Genomic DNA, 20,930 nt, shown 5'->3' on the forward strand with positions numbered 1-20,930 from the left:
AGCTTCTATTTTTACATCATCAACGCTCTGATCCCCATCTGGCATCAATTGAAATGAATGGCTCTCGTCTTGGAGAGGCTCCATGTTTTGACAAGCTTCTGGGTGTGACCTTTACTCCTGATCTGAAATGGAGCACATACATCAAATCCATTGCCAAGGTCACTGGAAAAATAGTGGAATCATTCTACCACTCCAGTAAATATCTCACTGCTGATGCAATTCTCTACCTGTGTAAGAACCAAGTACGTCCAAGGATGGAGTACTGTTGCCATTCATAGCTTTGTGGCAGACAACCTTTTCCCTTTCCTGCAACCTCTTTCCTGCAGAAGAGACATTGCAAGCCAGTCTCTGCTTTATCGTCTGAGATCCAATCTATATCCCCCTCCCCCACTCACCAAACTTTCATGAAAAACACTCGTCTAACTGAAAACACTATCAATAATTCCCCCCACTCTTTATCTGTGCCTAAACGTAAACATAGATTCTATGAACAAAGCTTCTTTCTTAGAATTGCACGCCTGTGCAACTCTTTCGTTTTCCTGCTGACTACAATATGCTTGTCTTCAAGTTCAACATAAACAAATTCTTGATGAGCCATTCTCATTAAGTAATCCAGTTTACCAAATTTCCACTTCTAACGATTACTACGATATTGTCCCATTGACTACTGTACACTTATTAACCCTTATCCTCGAGTGGGTTTCGGGCCTTGATAATTGGTGACTCTTTTGTAAAAAAAATCGTAACCATCGGTTTAATGTCCATTTTGTATGCTGACATGTGTTAGATATTTACTTCTCAGTGAACCTATCTCTGACCAGGTCTTTATTTATCCCTCTTTTTGTCAAGTTCATCCTTATCATTTCCTTTTATGTTTTACCTTACTCTTTCTTTATGTTCTATTCCTTTCAGTTAATAAATTATTATTTTTGTTGGTTTTTTTTATAGTACTTAAGTGTTAGCCATTAAAATTGGTTTGTAAAGGGAAGTAACTTATATATTACCTCCCTTGATGGGAAAAGTTTTATTTTGTTTTGTATTGTTTTGAATTCTTTTTGTTTTGTTTTTGTTGACAGGAATGTATTTTTGACAAAGTCAAAGGACAAGTCACAATCCAAAAGAAAAGTTTATTGCAAAAGTTTCTGCCACTAATGATGAAACAATCTGTGGGTAAGTTCTTTTTTTTTTCATAAAAAAATTTTTCCTTTGTGTCATTAACAGATTTTTCTTCTTGCTACAGGGTGACCCCCCCCCACCCCCCAAAAACGGGCCTCAACTCTAATTAGGCCCCGTTTCTTAGTGTTTTGTCCGAATGAAATGAAACTTTGGTCATAACTAGTTTATTATATTCAAAACATCACATCAATAGGTGTATCAGAATTTTTGTAGGAATTTTTGAGAGTCCTAACACGAAACTGCAAATAAAATATAAAAAAACTCGTAATTTCTCTTTTAAAAGTGAGTTGTTTATTTTCTTTATGGATTATACTTCCAAAATAAACTAATAAAGTTGTTTTAAAAGTAATAGAAATATTTTTTTTTATTTAAAAAAAAAACAGTAATGAAATTAAATGAATTTTACAAGCTCAGTATTTTTCAATTTTTAAACTTTAAAAATCTATCAACATTTTTCTATTGATTCAATTTTTATGACATTTTCAGGGTCAATGTGAAATTTTATGCTCTTTCCAATAAACCGAATATAATATTTTAGACAAACGTTTTTTTTTAATTCACGCCCCCCCCATTTTCAAGTGTTTATTAAAAAGTAAATAATTAATTTACTCACCAAAGTGTTATATATCACAAATTGAAGATGAAAGATCAATAAATAATATATTCAAATTTAAAACAAAAAAAAAGAAGTGTTTTTTAGAAATTTACCTGTAAAGTCCGAAGTTTAAAACCTTTTTTTTAAAAAAAACACACGTTGTTTGTTTGTTTGTTTGTTTGTTTTTTTAATAAAACCTTGGTCCTTGCTCCTTTAATTGAAAAAAAAAATTAGAGCCTGAATTACATTTTTCGAGGAGTTATAAGCTTGGAAAGACGTGGTGGAATTATTCAATATTTTCCACGAAATTTCTGACACGCCTATCACATCAAAACACTAGGGTCTTGGGCCTTTTTTTCTCCGTTGATTGTAAAATGCTGAGAAAAACAATTGAATGTCCTCTGTTTTTTTTTTTGGGGGGGGGTCACCCTGTACTTCAAAATTAGGTTACTATTTTCGGTGACAGGTGATTTATTTTTATTTATATGTTTTCAAATTTGATGTTGTATATCTCTATGCATTTATAATACTTTTACTACTACTACTACTACTACTACTACTACTAATAATAATAATAATAATAATGATGATGATGAAAAAATATATAATGGATCAAAATTAAAACATCTAAAACTGGTAAGTTTAAAAAAAAAACAAAGGGAAAACAAAACATAAATCAATAAAGAAGCAAAAAGAAAAAATGTCTCATTATGATAATAAATTAAAGTTGTCTTAAATCCATTCAATCCATAGTTGTAGTTTGAATACTCCAAATAATACTAATTTTTATTGGTAATTACATTTGACAAAAACAAAACCAATCCAGTGTTCAAATATAGTCAGAAATCTAAATCAGGTTTTTTTTTTTTTAACTTGAGAATCTTTGTCAAACTTAGAATTCCATATAGATGTCCAATTTCAACATAAGCTTTCTAAGTTTCAAAAGATGCACCCAAAGAAGGTCAGAGGTTGAATAAAAACTAACGAAAATAAATGTGCATATAACCATTTCTTTCATCTTTTTTAGTTGTGGCAAATCTTGATAATATCATAGATGTGAGAGTGGAAGAAAAAGAGTTGAAATATTTGGGTAAAGGGTGGCAGGTTGTCCTACACCTCCATACGGGTGCCATCCTTGGGATCACAGAATCTTTTACAATGGAAAATATATTGTAAGTATATTCTTACTTTTCTAATTAAAATTGAACAAGGATTTTTATTGCGTGCACATTTCATTGCAATGGGTTGTGGTTTTTATTGATTTCTTCTCATCGTTGTACTCCTTCTCTCTGACCTCTGTTCTCTCTGAAGTGCCTCAGGGGGTCTATCTATTGCGGGGCCAAATGTCAGCGACAATCGACTCTACAACTAAAAGATGACACAGGCAAGAAAAAGATGAAAAAAACGACAATGGCAAAGAAGAGATGACAAACGCAGCGGGTACCGTCGTGAACGAATATAAATCCGTTCAGGTTTATTTTTGTTAAAGAAACCGAATAGTGGTAGGAGGTCTCAGGCTGAGGATTGAAATCCAGTTGGTGTTGGAATGAGCACGGCTGCGAGGTCGTCACTAGTGGCTACAGGAAACATGTGCTGTCTTGAGAAGCTGGACTGCTGGGAATCAGATGTGTCGACGGTGAGTGGTCACTGCTGCTTCAGCCATTGTCGGGGAGGTAGTCAAAACAGTTCTGCGTGGACATGACTGCTGCTGAATTGGGTTGGGCCGCTGACGGAGGGATCCTTGTTGCCTGATGAGCCGGGCTGGTCTGCCTCTGGTTGGAATAACTCGATGTATTTATACTCGTCCAGCGGACGTAGTTGTAGACATCATGATTTTGCAGCATTGATCATCGTTTTTCGTTCTTGAATTGTGTTTGTTTTTGTTTCTTTAAAGTGCTGTAGGGAGTCATCTGTTTAAGGTTTATATTCGTATGTCATATCTAATTGAAGCTGGGAAAGTTGTGAGCATTATTCTAGCAGGAATCGTGCTATTCAGAGTTCCACGGAAAAATTATTCATATCAAAGTACTTGTCAAAAGGGCTGTTGACTGTGGTTTTTACATTTTGGATGGAGATCCTTTTTTGATGAGCGGTTTCTTTTGGTTAAAACCGCAACACATCTTTAGACCATTATTATACCTGATATTCATAAACGACCTCCCTGATAAACTGTGTTTGAGATGAGTATATTTGCTGATGATACAATGGGCTATAATAGGCAAGAGGGAAAAACGGGTATACATATATCGAAGTCAATGGCAGAATCCTTAGAAAATAACTTCTAATCCATAGTAGAATTTACTGCTACTAAGACTAAACTTCTTTCCTTTAACAATTACAAGAAAACCTTTTCAACCACCGCTAACCATAACACCCTATCTGAGAATGCTTTTTGGTTTAACATTCACAGGTAACAATGAACTGGAACAAATACATAGAGGACATTGCAAAGGCTGCTACAAAGAAGGTGGGCTCCCTCTGCTGTGCTAGAAAATTACTCACAGATGCATCTCTACTAAATCACAATTAACCCCTGCATGGAGTATTGTTGCCACAACTGTGCTAATGCATCTATCACTAGTCTCTCCCTCTTGGGCAGGGTCCAAAAAAGAGTCTCCAATCTAATAGGTTCCATACTGTCAACTAAGCTTCAATTTCTGTCCCATCGCTGCAGTGTTTCATCGTTGTGACTGTTTTACAAGTGTTGTAATAGAATGGGCTCTGATAAACTCATCGCACTTGTACCCCCTCGATGTATATATCCCCCGACAAACCCTTTTAGCAACCAAATCTCATTCCTTCAGTGTAGAGGTCTCTAGATGCCAGAAAGGCTTCTACTCTAATAGATTCTTCTTTTGAACTGCTAGACTTTGGAATTTCCTCCCTGTTTCCTGCTTCTTTGACTGTACTGACATGCAGACGTTTAAATATAATATAAACAACATCTTGTTCTTCTCTTTGCATCATCCCCAATAAACATGGTCCCAAATAATGAACCCTTACATCCAAGTGGTAATATGCCTTCTTTGGAGTGAACATGAGTAAAAAAACAAAAATCCATTGTTTTAGTATTTCAACATTTCAGAACTCACATACACTTATGATAAAGGGATTGAGAACATGAGCAGGTGCTTGTTTACTTTGGCAATCTTTTAAATCAACACATTTCAGGTGTAAACATTATTATATACTCACAAGGCATGGCAAAATTTGTATATTTTCCAATATTACAAATATGATCCAGTAAAAAAATAATTACAAGCAAAAATAGAATTTATTGAGTTTTATCGTATGTTTTAATGTGGAAGAGTTGTGCAACTAATTCATATGACAAACTGACTTATCTCCCTTGACTTAAATTGATTTTAAACCAAAAGTCTGCCATTTTTTTAACCAAACATAATTGGGATTATTTTTTTGTTATGACTAGTGGTGAGATGATTAATCCGATTCGGAATCATTAATTGTAAGAATCGTGTATTTTGAGGGGTATCGGAATTGCATCGTTAAAAAAAATAACTTAGATTTACGATTCTTTCATTACGATTCTCTTATATTTTTAAGTTGAACTGTTTGTTTGAAGTGAGATTTTTCCGTCACATACATAGGTGCTGTCTGTCTGTTTCAAAACTTCGAGGCCATGATTAGAGTGAAGCTGAGAAACATAGGTTCCGCTGACGAGCCTCGTTCTGACATTCGGAAAATTTAGGTTAACAACCGGTGAAGCTACCGAAAAGTAACCCTTTTGAATGAAGATGGATATAAACAATATTTTTAAAATCAATTTCTTAATTTTACTTAAAAACAAAATGTAAACATATATAAACAAAATATTTTAGAAAATAATTTCTTAATTTAAAATAAAAATTGATTGTAAAGAATTTTTTTTTGAATAATTATTGAAAAATATTGCAAAGTGTTTACATAGCTGGTTCTTTGGGATAATAGGGGCGCCTGAAACCTCCCTTCCAAAACAAAAAAAGCTTTAGTGTTTTTACTATTTTAAAACGTTTTTTTTTTTTAATTTTTTTTTAGTTTTAAACACAAGTAGTGGCTAGTTAGAATAAATGTATTGTAATGTTTTTATTGGGGTTGAAAAACTTTTTCAGCCGCCATATTACTGATAAGACACTTCACTATGCCCATTCACACAGGAATGTATCATGTTACCAAAGGCGGTGAAATGGCACAAAATAGTCCCAAGGTCTAGGGGTTCATACCATGCAAACGGTAAATTTGCGGCAGGTTTGATTATTAGATTCGTTGTCAGCGACCTCAAATACCCTTAAAAAACCAAATTAGATCAATGTTCTGTTGTAGCGTAAGGTAACATTTACCAAACCAATTTATTTCGATTTAAAAAATAAAATTATTGTTAAAATTATTTTTAAAAAGTCAAATAAATAAATAGGAATAATTTGAGACGATTGAATATAAAAGGCTAAAAATTTAATCAAAGATTTAGTTATTTTTAAATTTCATTTAGAAATAAGAATATTCTAGAAAGTGGAATAAAAATCAGTTAACGATTGAAGCTGCAAAAAAAAGAAGAAAATAAAGCAAAAAAATGAATATCAAAAGAAAAACAAAACATGTTATTCACCTTGAAATTTGATGTTATTGTATTTTTGTTGAATTAATCATGACTTTTTTTTTTCTTTTTCTTATATTTTTTAATATATAAAATAACTCCTGAAATTGATTGTTATTAATTTCATGGTGCATGTTTAATTCATGGTTAAAATATTTGTTTGGACTTTTATCTTCAATGAAAGAAATTTTATGAAAAAAAATCAAATCGTTTTTGAGATTCCCTTAGTGGTATTTCTACTTTTTTGCTGCACCAAATTTTTTTGCTACTTTCGATTATATAATGGTATATTTCAAAACAACATTTCCATGGGAATCGGAATCGTATTTGGTATCAGAATCATTAACCAACATTTTCCTGGAATCGGAATCAGAAAAAATTTAGGAATCGTCCCAACACTAATTATGATGGTTATATGCAAATACGGAATTGTGTGCGAAATGACATCACAGTAAGGAAAAAGATTATAAAAGAGAGAGAGAGAGAAAGCACGTTTATGATGTGGGTGACATCACAGTCATAAAGAGAAGTCACGCATGGCAGGAGAATGAGGAAATAAACGTTGTGGTTACAAAGAGTTAATTGATTACTTGTCCTATGTTTCTTGCGACGTACGCTGCATACAACGTGTGGTTCCCGATTGTCTATATGTTACAGATCTTCTACTGGAGCATTTTTCATAATTTTTGGAATTTATACTAATTTTGCCAGCACATGTAAGTACATAATAATGTTTTCACCTGAAATGTGTTGGTTTAAAAGATCACTAATGTAAACAAGCACCCAAAAGCGTTTTACTTATACTATTCTACATTCCAATTTCTTGTCTCTTTGGCTTCATTCTTTGTCTCTTTGAATTATCATTCAACAAATCCTTCATCATTCACTGATGACGGTTTCTGTTTTCTATATCTTCCAGTTACCACATTTAAAACCTGTGTGTCAAGTTAAACAAAATCTGATTTGAAACTGATTCAAGAGTTTCAGAACTGTTTTGAAATAATGATTTTTTTGGTCTGCCATGCATAAGTTTGAAATAGCATTTTGTTTAATCTAACACAGTGATTTTTTTTTTTTGGGGGGGGGGGTCTGACACATACAAAGTTGAAATTGCATTTTTCCCCAAAATCTGTCTTTCTTTTCTTTTTTCTTGGCCACTCAACCATTCTAAACTGTTCTAAAAATTCTTTGACCTCAACTTCGACTTTGTCACATCGTTATTTTTTTAATTTTTTTAATTTTTTTGTTTGATTGATTATTTCACCTTGTATGCAGAGAGTGATTATTTAACAGCTAGAAGCTGGCTTGGGATGAATGGATGAATACAAACAGTGTTGAATATTAAACTGCTAAGGCAAAGAATTTATTTTGGCTGGGACTGCAAAAGAATGAATTTGCTTTTACTGTGACTGCTAAGGGAACAAATTTTCTCTGGCTGGGACTGCTAAGACAACGAATTTGTTTTTATTGTGTGACAAAATACTCCTTTTTTGATGTCTCAGACTGGAATGGCTAAAGGAATGAATTTGCTTTTGCTGGAACTGTTATAATAAATTTGTTCTGGCCAGGAGTGTTGAAGCGATGAATTTAGTCTGGTTGGAACTGCAAAGGATATGAATTTGCTTTTGTTTTTTTTTTTTTACATAATGATCACCACTTATCAAGGCCCGGAAGCCACTCAGGGATAAGGGTTATTGCAAGTACATTACGTTAGTGTGGAGATTTGATGAAGTGTTTACTCAAGGGGGCGGTTCATTAGGAATTTGTTAACATTGGACTTGAACACATCCAAGTTGTAGTCCGGTGGGAAGCAGGCAGACGGAACAGTTCCACAGGCATGCAGTTCTAAGAAAGAAGCTTTGTTCATGGAATCCGCGTTTTGATTTAGGCACAGATAAAGAGTGGGGGAAACTTTTGACAGTGGATTCAGCTAGACGGGTGTTTTTCGCGAAAGATTGGCGAGGGGGGACCAGAGATTGGAGTTCAGACGAGCACCTGCCATGGAAATAACGATAAAACAAGGATAGGCTCGCAACGTCTCTTCTGTGGGAGAGAGGTTGCAGGGTAGAGAAAAGGGCATCCCCCACTAAGCCGCGAAGTCTATTTTGTACTCTGTCAAGGCAGAATAAGCTGTTTTTAGCAGCTCCTGCCCAGATATGGCAACAGTATTCCATCCTTGGACGTACTTGGCTTTTATATAGATAGAGAATTGCATCAGTAGTGAGATATCTTCTGGAGCGGTAGAAGGATCCCACCATCTTTCCAGCGACCTTGGCAACAGACTTGATGTACGTGTTCCATTTCAGATCAGGAGTAAAGGTCAAACCCAGAAGCTTGTCAAAACATGGGGCCTCACCCAGACGAGAGCCATCCATCACAATTGGTGCCAGCTGGGGATCAGAGCGTTGATGATGTATGGATAGGAGTTTGGTTTTGGATGCATTAAAGGTAACCAGCCACATCTTCCCCCACTGAACCACGCGCTTGAGATCAGAGGAGAGAGAATCAGAGAGAACTTTGTCATTTACAGCCTTTGATGTGTTGCCGTAGATGGTCGTGTCATCAGCATAGACATCAACGAATGATTTAAGTATGTGTTTAGGGAGGTCATTGATGTAGATCAGGAAGAGAGTTGGGCCCAGGATTGACTCCTGAGGGACTCCAGCATTTATATTGCAGGCCTCCGATTTTTTTCCATCTACCACTACTCTTATGAGCCTATCGGAGAGAAATGATTTAATGATTGAGAAAACATTTCCAGTTATACCGTAGCTGGAAATCTTGTGAAGTAGACCCTTATGCCATACCTTGTCGAAGGCCTTTGATATGTCAAGAGCAATTGCCCTAGAAAGGAAGCCTTTGTCAAGAGATTCACTAATCCTGTGGGATATAACCGTCAGCACATCTGCGGTAGATCTTGCAGAGCGGAAACCATATTGTGTGTCACTAAGAAGGTTATTCCTGCTGAGGTGGTTGACTATTTCTCTATTTAATATGGATTCCAGCAACTTACTCATAACACACAGGAGACTTATAGGTCTGTACTGAGAGGGAGATGATTTATTACCTGAATTCTTAAATACAGGGCAAACTGATGAGGTCTTCCAGGGAGTTGGAAAGCACTTCTCCTTAAGGCAGCGCTTAAATAGTTTCGTAAGTATGGGAGCAAGTTCTGGTTGAAGCTTTTTTAACACTATAATTGGGATGCCATCAGGGCCAGTTGCTTTACTGGAATCTAGGTTTTTGATTAGCTTGGGGACCTCATGCACGGATATTTGTATGTTACCTAGCTTGTTCTGTGTTATAGGAGGAAATATGGGGAGTTGATGGCCTTCGTCGCATAAGTTCTTTGTAAATAGTTTGGCCTTGTCTGACGCTGACGAGATGACCTCTGGTCCATTGATAATGGTTGGGATAGAACGCACACTTCTGTTCAGGATCCTATTTGTTATTTGCCAAAACTGGTGGGATCCAAGCCACTGATCAGCTACCTTGGATTTAACAGACTGGGCATATAGCTCTCTTGCATTTTTTATTACTCTTTTACAGTGGTTGCTGGTAGTCCTGAAAGCAGCTTTAGTCTCAGTGCATCTATTACGTTGGTAGCTATGGAAAAAGTGATTTCTGTGCGCGATAGCAGCAGCACATTTTGGGGAGAACCATGGCTGGCTGTTAGGTTTTTGTTGGAATTTTTTAGATGGTATGAATTGGTCTATGCCTACAATTAACCATTCGGTCAGATCTGATACTATAGAGGACTTTTTAAACATGGAGTGCAGAGGTAAATCAGATATGAATGTACGGAAGCTATCCCAGTCAGCCATAGAGTATCGGTATACAGTACGGTGGAGGGGTACGTCTGGGGGCTTCTTACATTTCGTTTTTATCTTAACTGATACGACGGAGTGGTCGGAGGATCCTAGAGGAGAATGAACGAAACATGAACATAGCTCAGGGGAAGTTGAGAGAAAAAGGTCTAAGAGGCTTGCATATTGACCGGGTGTATCGGGCACACGGGTGGGTTCGCAAGCAATCTGAGTGAGGTCATAAGCAATGGCAAAATCATGACAAAACCTCCCCTCATCATCTGTCTTATTTGAATGGGTCAGCCATTCCACATTATGGACGTTGAAGTCACCACAGATGTGGATGTTAGCCGAGGGATGTGAAGACAGTATGTGGTCTATTTTCTCAGATATGCTCTTAAAGATAGTAACTCCGCTGTTGTGGGGCCTATAAAGGGCAAATATAAATGCAGTGGTGTTAGTAAGTGCAACCCTGAAGCACATATAGGGTAAATTAGGATCTTCTCTAGAGATATCCCTGCCACACGGGAAGCCATCCTTAATGTAGGCACATATTCCATGCCCATGGCGATCTTGGGTGTCAGATTTAGCTGTTAAATTAGAGTATCCGTTAATTATGAACTCATCTAGGGAAGTGGTCGGCCCTATTCCAGTTTCACTTAGAAATAATATGTCCGGTTTCGTCTCCTGTAATTGGGTTTCAACCTCTGGAAGGTTGGAACGTAGACCCCTGATGTTGGAGAAGGAGACCTGGTAGTAGGGGTCTACGTTGGAAGATGGGGTTCTAGGTTTAATCGAGTTTTTATTCTGGAGATATTTCATGTTGAGGTTTTGGGATTTGTGTAATAGGTCGGCATACTTGGTTAGAGCAGTACAGAGGAGGAAAGTAAGAGAGAAAAAGACAGGAAAATTTTTTTTTTTTGTAGCACACGAAAAGGTAAAGCTGTAACAATTACCCACTAGTATGGCATCGAGAGGCCCCACCAGAGACTACTGCATGGTCCAGATCCACTCACCAAATGGCAATACAGCAGTCCCAGTACTTTGCGCCTGCTGATAGGACAGCCTCCTTAGTGGTTAATTCAAGGTTCGGGTCCCTGAATATCAGGCGGATAACGTCAGCCCAGACAAAACGTTTACCTCCAGCACCCTTACTAGTGACATGGCCACAAGGACAGACAGAGACAGAAAAATTTCCGACATCTAAGACTACTGGTCACCAAGTACTACCGACCTTTAAGCAGCTTTTTCTTTACCCTTTGTCAGAAAAATCACTCATTGAATGAGGACTGAATGACAAAATAGGAGAAGCGAGAGTTACTGGAGCTGCCGATAACACATCCACTGTATTATCTACTCTCCATTAGATTTTGCTGGGATTGCTAAAGCAACAAATTTGCTCTGCCTGGAATTGTTAAAGCCACAAATTTTCTCTGACTTGAATTGCTATGGCGACAAATTTTCTCTAGTTGGAACTGATGAGATGAATTTATTTTTGCTTTAGCTGGGGTTGCTAAGGCAATGAATTTGCTCTAGCTGGAAAAACAACAAATTTTCTCTGGCTGTGGCTGCTAAGGTGGCAAATTTTCTTTGACTTACCTTGATAATAACTATTTTATCAAAAATATTGCCCGTTTGTTATTTTCTTTCTGTTATAAACGTTTCATTTTTAATTTGAGTTTTGTTTATTCATTCATCTAGTCACCACTCCACAATTGCCAATGTAATCCAGAGATTTTTGGAGCCCTACATCTCACAGACATCTCAAGATAATGATGATGATGATTATCTTGGTGACAGCTCTTCCTCTGAGGAAGACAATTTTGAACAGATCTACCACTAAGATTTGCATTCCGACCCTCCATCTTACATGAAATCACCTCCTCTAAACAGTTTTTCTGATATTTGAAATGAAATCCTTTTAAAGTCTACACTGAAATATTTTTTTAAATCAATGCTGTTTACTTTTAGTTCAACACATATTTTTCTGGTTTATCATTGTTTTTATGAGTATTTTCATTAAACTGGTATTATTTTATTTTTTTTTTTTGTACGGAAGGGAATGTTGTAAAGTTACAATGGATTAGTGATGCCATGTGGTTGTTGGAGTGCTGTTTCAGAAAATGTTTATATTGTATCATTCAAACACGATAATGTTTGAATATATGGTTAAGTGGCAGTTTTAGTCATTTAGAACTGTTTAAAGCTTCACCGTTCACTAATTTTTCAACCAACTTTCAAACAATTATTACAGTTTATAGATCACCTGCTCAACTATATTGTGAAAAATTTTTTTTTAATTTTCGTTCTTTAAAACAAAAGTTATGATGAATTTACTGGTGTTCAAAATCGTAAAAAAAAACGTAAAGAGGTGAGCCACTTTTTTTATGACTGGTTTCCATAGCAACTACATCGCTTCAGCGACTAGTATTGCTATCAATTCACTGTTCTCGTGAAAAGAGAAGTAACAAGTGAAACAGAATGAAAGAATTAAAGGGAGATAATTTGGGGGGGGTATTGAAAGCAGATGAGTGCCGTACATTGTTATTACATATGTGTATGTTATGTTTATGAGGGCAAAAAAATAAGACTGAAATTAAAAAAGAACAAGTGAATTTACTGGAAGCCTGGAAAAATCATGGATTACAATAGAAAAATGTGAGCATGAAAAGTAATATAGTTAAGCTTAAACATGGAAAAGTAAAGGACTAGTTGTTAAAACTGGAAAAGGACAAGATATTCTAGTAAAAAATATAATAAATTTATAACTTAAAATATTGCAGCATTAAGAATTTTTTTTTAAATTCAATTTAACATTATATAATCAATTTTTAATGCTGCAATATTTTAAGTTATAAATTTATATTTTTTACTTGAATATCTTGTCCTTTTCTTTTCCAGTTTTAACAACTAGTCCTTTACTTTTCCATGTTTAAGCTTAACCATATTACTTTTCAAGTTCTGAGCTTGAATATATTCTACTGATGAGTACATATTAAAACCTACATTTTCTATTTAAAAATTAGGCACTTCTGCATGACAGTGACATATTAGCAACAGAAACGAGTTATCGACCCTTGTTCTTTGAAAGAGAAATGACATCTAGCAGCCATTATGTGAACCTCAAATATAAACAAATGTTTACGATAACACAAAAATATATAACGAAATAACCCAAAAATATATGAAAATCGAAACATTTATTGAATAAAAAATGTATCAAAATATAATTTTAATGTATTAATATAATTTCTTTTCAGTGAGTGATTTAATGTATCAAAATATAATTTTAGTTTGTCGATGTAGCAAAATAGAATTTTAAAAACATAAAACGTTTATAGGGTCAAGAATAATTCTTTTTTACAGAAAAATTGTTTTGTTTTTTTCACAATAAGATTGTACAAACATATTTAAAATTTAAAAACATGAAACATTTATAGAAGCTTAAGAATAATTTTTTTTTTGCACAAAGATAGTTTTTTTTTATTTTCACAGTAAGATTGTATGAACATGAAAATATAATTTTTGTTTGTTAATGTAGCAAAATATAATTTTAATATAGTTTTTATTTATAAAAATTTATAGAAAGTTTTTAATATTGTTTGTTTTTTTTCAATGAGTGATTTTCATTGAAACCTTTTTAGAATTAGTATTTTTGCACAGTTACAAGGGATAGAGTTTAAGAAAGGTACGAGTTATCGACCCTTGTTTGGCTGACACATGCCTTCTATCAGCCGTTCTTGAAACTAAAATACACACATTCGCCTCATGTTACTGTCATGCAGAAGTGTCAAAAATTATTACAATGAATTCTTAATATACCCAGTCATGCAAGAGATTTCATGAAGATTAACTAATTTGCATTTTTCTTTTGGAAAACGAGTATTCATTTATTAAGGTTTTTTATTAGATTGGTTTCATTTAACTATTACGTTTAATTCTTTTTATGCATAATTTTTACATTGTGCATAATTCTGTAGAAGTTAAAATGAAGACGTTCTAGCACATGGACACACACACACATATATATATATATATCATAAGTGGCCTTGTCTGTGTGTGAAACATCTCTTCTAAACTCCTCTCTGAATATTTGGTGTACAGACTTGAAACTTGATATGTAGGGTATTAGGACCTCAGGAACACTTGATTTTGTTTTTAGCCTGTAAAAATATTAAGAGGTCAAAATCAAAACAAAAACAGTTGACCTTGGCAAGAGTAAATCAACTAATCTTTAAATATGCTTAGACATTTTTATCTTGAAGTCACCTAATCTTTTAACCATTTTTATCCACCTGGTGATCGCTCAGACGATAACGACGAAGACTGAAACACCAAATCTGAAGTCTGGAGTGCTGAATGTTTTGGCTTTGATTCCAGCTGATGGCACTGAAGTAATTCTTTTTAACTTTTGAAATCATTTCTATATATAATGGGTACAATATAATAATCAATAGAGAATTCACTCTATAATAATAAATATGAAATCTGCATGAATTAAAATATTATATATAAGTGTATTTTATGACCAGGCAATGCCAGGCAGCTTGCTAGTATATATTTATTTTCATTTGCTATTAAGAAAAACACCATTATGTTTGCAGCAAGTTATTGTAACAAAATCTTGCAGCCAAAAAAAAAAACTACTTAAAATTCCCTCAATACATTATTCTCTTATTCATTGTAGCATGGTCATTCTTTTGACTTAAAACAAACTAAACTCATTAAATTCATCTATAAATATAAAAGCGAAAATGTATGTATGTACGCTTTTCCTCGATGTCCACAAAAGGCTTCTTTCAGAGAAGCGCTCGCTTCACAACTTCTTAAAACTTTTTATATCATCTATAAATGTAATATCTCGCAGTTAACCACGGAGCTCGCCTGTCTATTTAATTTTATTGACTTTCAAACGTTAATTATTGCACATTTCCTGCATCGGCACGCGTTACATTCGGTTTTCGGTATAAACAAAAAGCGAAACTCGACTCTAATCACAGGCCCAGAGCCAGTGGTCTCTACAGAGCTAAGTAACGTTTGGTCAATGTCGACTTCGTCATATCAGACGGTAGCTTTCATTTCGAGACGAGGGAGCGGGTTTTTAAAAACAAACAAACCGATTTGACCTCATTAAAAACTGTCCCGCACAAAATGCTAACTGCTGAATAGCTATCACCGTCATGTCAATCAAAAACGCGCACCTATTTTTTTTTTTTCACACTTTACTATTTTCCAACTGCGCGTCGTCAAGGCGTTTTTCTTTTCACACACACCTACAAACACCCGGGCAACGCCGGGTACCCCTCGCTAGTCTATATATATAAAAGCGAAAATGTATGTTCGCTTTTTGTGTATGTCCAAGAAAGGCTTTTTTCAGAGAAGCGGTCGGTCACCTAACAACTTTTTATATCACATGTAAATTGTAATATCTCAGAGTTAACAACGGAGCTCACCTGTCTATTTAATTTGGTTGACTACGGGAAGATAAATATTCAACAGCTTTCGCTCGCCGCATGTGGGTTAGGCCTTTTCCTATAATAAAAGCGACGCTAATTTTCTAGGTATTTTTCCGGTCTCGATCAGCGGAAATGTCCGAAAGCAATCAGCTTTGATCAATGTGAAAATATTATTTCCTTATATCAGAAGACTACTGCTATTAAATTTGGACAAGTGGAGCTGTTTCCCTCTACTCCCAACATCTTGGGGGGGAAAAAAAAAAAAAAAGCGTTCCCGCACTAAATGAAATGCTACCCCGCAGTCAAAAGTTGACCTCATTAAGTTATTAAAACGTGCACCTGCTAATTTAAGTAATTAAATAAATTCAAACCCATTGGTTAACGTCGCACTCTTTTTTTGTTCACACTTTAATTTCCAACTTTGAGGACCGAACCCTTGAGGCATACTTACCTACCAAAACATTATTTTTTATTTTAACCTCCCCCCCCCCCGGAGTTTTGATTTACCCAAAACCACACACACCTCCAAACACCCAGGCAACGCCAGGTACTCCTCACTAGTTTTAAATAAATCTCACCGAAGACTTTTTGAATTAATGCTCATTGCAAACTCAAACACGATCAAACAATGAATTGTACAATTTATCTCCTTTAATCAATAAACTTATTTTAAAAGAACACACAACTTAAATTTAGATACAGATTTACTTTCACCACAGAAAATAATGAAATAAAAAATTATAAAATGAAAGAAACACCCATTTCATATATACATCCAACATTTTGATTTCTAACAATTGTAATCATTTCTAACAAGAACAGAAATCGCATCATATCTTTTAAAATTTCTAACAGCTACATGTTAAAAAAAAAAAAAAAAAAAAAAAAAAATCGCACTCACTCCATGTTATAAATGCTATATACATTTTGAATGCTAATGGCTTTTTCTTCTTCGAAAATAGAACAAAAACATCCATTTTACATTACAAACACAAGTATATTTTCAAATATTGAACAGGTATTTTATTTCTTTACCTCAATCATCCCAAGGAAGTGTTGAAATAAAGACGAAATGTTGATAAACTTATAATTTTCGTTTGTTCCTTTTTCATTTCTCCATCACGTTGGAATATTATTGCCATATTTTCCATTACACATATCATTCATTTGGATTTTCTTGCAATACCTTTCAATTCATTCAAAAGAGCATTGTATATGTTTTTATTGCTGATTAGTGAAGAGAAAATCATTCCTAATGTGAACATATATGTGCATATTTTTTAATTTCATTATCCACTGACACATTTCAACATGTTTCATCATTATAGGACTCATCAGCTTGGTTGAATCTAGCAAGATTCAAAATCAAACTCCAAGTATGTGTATGTATATATATATATGTCAAATTTTAAACCACCCTTTATTGCTAACATGGGAAGTAGTCATTAGCATGTTTTATTTTTTTCATAAATCATTTTGACTGGCTTCTCATCATAAATAGACACCAAAATCTCTACCCTTGCCTACCAATTAGTTAACAGTACAATAAAGAAAAATGCAATTCTTTGGAGGTTTTTGCAAAAACAATTTTTTTTTTTTTTTTTTTTTTTTTTACAAGCCTTCTCAAACTTTTTCTTGAGAAAAAGTCTTAATAATATAGAATAATGAGACCTGTGGAAATTCCACAGATTCATTCCTATGTAATATATCAGTGCTGGCATTCTGTCGATGTTCAGTGTAAATGGAGACGTTTTGATATTTATTGTAGCTCTTTTGTTAAAACTGCAAAAGTATTTATCAAAGCTAGCAAGGACGCCCAGCATAACCTGGTTGTAAAGTATGCTTGAATAGGATATTTTAATTCTTGCAGATTTCATATATAGAGTTAATGTTCTATCAATTTTTATATATTAAAAGTTGCAATTTCAAAAATAAAGTTGTGATTTCAAAAATAAAAAAATATATCCATATGACTTGGATGCATCAGCTTGAATCGAAACCGAAACCAAAATTTATGAAGAATTCTTGGTAAAATTATAAAAAAATAAATGACTTGAGTGCTATCAGCTATAATTAAAGCCAAAACTTAAGAATTCTTGATAAAATTATTTATTACAAGAAATGGAAGTCCACAACAATTAAACAACAGTTAATCATGGAGGTGACAGTTATTTTTAAGATGATTGATCGCAGATTTGATATTTTTTTATTTTGTATTTTTAATTTTCCAAAAAAATTATTGATCACATTTATAAGTATTGTTACAGAGGAACATTTTCTTTTGTACAAAATATACAATCTGGAAACAGGCTTCTTAAGGTTTTTATAAAATTCCAATAATCTTTCATATCCCATTCTAAAAGGCAATGAAAGGGTAACATGATTTCAACAAATACATTGGTCCCAGCTTTTAATGGTTCTATTTTAGTGTGAGGCTAAACTGAAAATTCCAATGAAATATAAACAATGTTTTGAATATTTGGCACTTGTCCAAAATTTCCTTCGTAAAAAACAAAAATAAAAGAAAATCTTTTTGATGTTTGTAACCATGACGGACAGAAAATATTGTACACCTAAAATCACGTTAATTGATCAAATAGTTTTCTTTTTAATAAAGAAAGCCATTTTTAAGCAGATTTGAATTTTTTGAATACCCTCCTTCTCAGTGTTAAGAATGGCTTTCTAGAATCTCGATTTAGAGTTATCTCTCTTGTTCCTTCAGACTGTTTTCAAGATGGTGTCGCAAGATCGTCACTTATTTAGCCATAAAATTTGATTTTTTGATTTAAAAATAAAACTATTTGATCAATTTACATGATTTTTGGTGTACGATATTTCTTTGCATCACAGGTATGTACAACATACAGAGTTGCATTTATTTTTCATAGCAAAAACTTTAGATAAAAACATTTTAATACTTTCCTAAAAAGATCATCCTTATCAAAGGTTTACATGAAAATTCTTCATGAACTCCATTTAGTCCATGAATGGATAATTGAATAAAAAAGATGTTCAGAATATCATTTTTTATGCATTAGATGTTCAGATAGGTGAAGCAATATTCCTTAACTTAAGAGTTACCTACTTTGATCAACTCCCACCTCCACCCCTATTAATTCATTCTTATTTTGACATTCACCTTGCTCGTCCCCGTGGCGCCATGAGCAATGACCTTGTAGTTTTAAGATATTTTATTCATAAGAAAATAAAAGCAGTACAAGCCACTTTAATTTTTCCAGCAGTTTTTTTTTTTTTTATTTACTGAGGGTTCAATGCTTGTCTAGGATAAGGGTTAATGGGTGTTAGGTAGACGGTGACACAGTGACAATAGTAGAACTTAGGGTTTAATTATATAAGATGACAGCTCAGCAAGAAATTATTTACATTTGACTTGAAAATGACAGTATTATAGTCAATTAGAAAGCAGCTCCACAGTATTGTGTACCACAGATGGACAGTTCTAGGAAATAAACTTTGCTCATGGAATTTCCGTTTTCATAGAACTGAAATTTGTTTTTCCTTTACAAATTGAGATCTTAAATCAATTTCTTTTGCTTTCAGTTTTATTGTAATTCGAAGTTTCTTTGATGCATGGAAGAAAAATCCATTCAAGCAAGTCCCACCTTTCCACACACAAATTTGGAAAATTGATCTGTCAGTTCAATGAATTAAACTGATTGACTTATTTGTAAATTTACAGGGATATGAATTTGGCACTTTTTAGCAGATTTTTCTTGATCCAGCAAAAGCAGATTTCTACTTAAGATGTGCGTTAAGTAACTTTTTGGTTGAAATCCATTTTAAAAAAAAAAAAAAAAAAAAAGATTTTTGCTTAAAGTTTTTTATGGAGTCATTCTAGACAAGGCATGAAGCCACTTGATGTAAGTAGCTATAAAATAATAGCCAGTAGTAATAAATTCTTTCCCCTTTGTCAGTAACATTGCTCATGGAATGTAAGAACTAAACGACAAAACAAGGGAAGCATAACTTACGAGGAAGCCGAAAGTAAAGATCCATTTTCTTCTCTCCTTAAAGTTTTACCTTTATTTTTTCTTATGCTATCTGCCTAAAGGTTATTTCTTTTTCTCTTTATTTTTTTTCATGTTTAGAAAAACAAAGCTTCCTCTCCTTTCAAAAAAAAAAAAAAAAAAAAAAATCTGAATAATTGACCAATCAGTTCATTCCATCTGATGATTAATAAATTTGTTTTAACCAAGATTTTAATTTCCCTAAACATTTTTTTTTCAAATTATTTTCAATGTTTTTGCTACTTATCACAAGTTTTTAGTTCTTTTTTATGCTATTCATTTTTTTCACAAACGCATACAGGTGGGATCATTTTTTTTTTGGATCATTGGATCACTCACATTCAGGATTAAAAAAAAGGGTCTATTAAACATTTTTTTTTCAAATTATTTTCAAAAATAATTTTTAAATGAAATTCTTGTGATATTGAATTTTAGTTTAATATTTTATGATCATGATGTTACGATATGAAATCTGTATTATAATTGTCAAATGTGATGAAATATTTTCAATAAATCCATTAATGTAAATAATTCATAAAATTTATAAACTGAAACTTGACTCCTGATTTTCATTTTTTTAAACTCTTGTGCCGTAACTTATCGAAGCCAAAAGCTACTCAAGGATAAACTATAATGAGAATGTATATCTAGGCTGTGGAGAAGTTTTGTGACCAATGAAGCACAGGGAGGAGCAAGTGCTAATGTGATTGCAAGAGTTAAGATTGGATGAAGTTCATGGAATTATTGTCATTACTAACCAGCAGAGTGTTACCACTGTTGAGCAAGAGAAGAGTCTACCAAGTATGTGAATGCAGTGTGATGATGTATAGAAATGAAAACTGGTTATTGAGGGTAGAGGACGTGTTGCATGGATTCAGAGATAACAATAATAAAATCATTATGTACATTTACATACAAGAACTTGAATTACTTTGGAATAATTTATGAAAAAAAACAACAAAAAAATCTGCATAAAATCCAATGACTAACAAATGTTTTCTATTAATGATTATTATTTTTAAACTAAATTTCTTGTTGGTATTGGTCGTAATGAAAAGTAAAACAAACTTTGATTATTTTTATTTTATTATTGAAATCTTTGGAGATGAGTAATTTGTATATTTATTTGCGGACCATTATCCTCATTTCCATAGTTGTCGTCTCACCATGTTTTGGCCAACTAATCCTCTGGCTTGCATTGGGTAGGATTGAAACAGTTATCTTCAGACAATGCTCACCCATAGAGATTCAATGCCTTTATCCACTGGGTACTGGGTC

The 20,930-nt window shown here is 33.7% G+C and overlaps 1 protein-coding gene across 1 annotated transcript; it reads left to right on the forward strand.

Moving 5' to 3' along the window:
* The first annotated feature begins 1,075 nt into the window (after positions 1-1,075).
* Positions 1,076-20,206, forward strand: LOC145266491 (cytochrome b-245 chaperone 1 homolog). The gene is made up of 3 exons (XM_080122214.1): positions 1,076-1,170; positions 2,799-2,943; positions 11,870-20,206. Exons 1-3 carry the CDS (start codon positions 1,152-1,154, stop codon positions 12,009-12,011), a joined length of 306 nt encoding a protein of 101 aa, XP_079978340.1. The 5' UTR covers positions 1,076-1,151; the 3' UTR covers positions 12,012-20,206.
* Positions 20,207-20,930: the final 724 nt, after the last annotated feature.

Source organism: Euprymna scolopes, chromosome 41 (assembly GCF_053919585.1).
Source record: "Euprymna scolopes isolate OS-2025 chromosome 41, ASM5391958v1, whole genome shotgun sequence".
Classification (NCBI taxonomy): Eukaryota; Metazoa; Mollusca; class Cephalopoda; order Sepiida; family Sepiolidae; genus Euprymna; species Euprymna scolopes.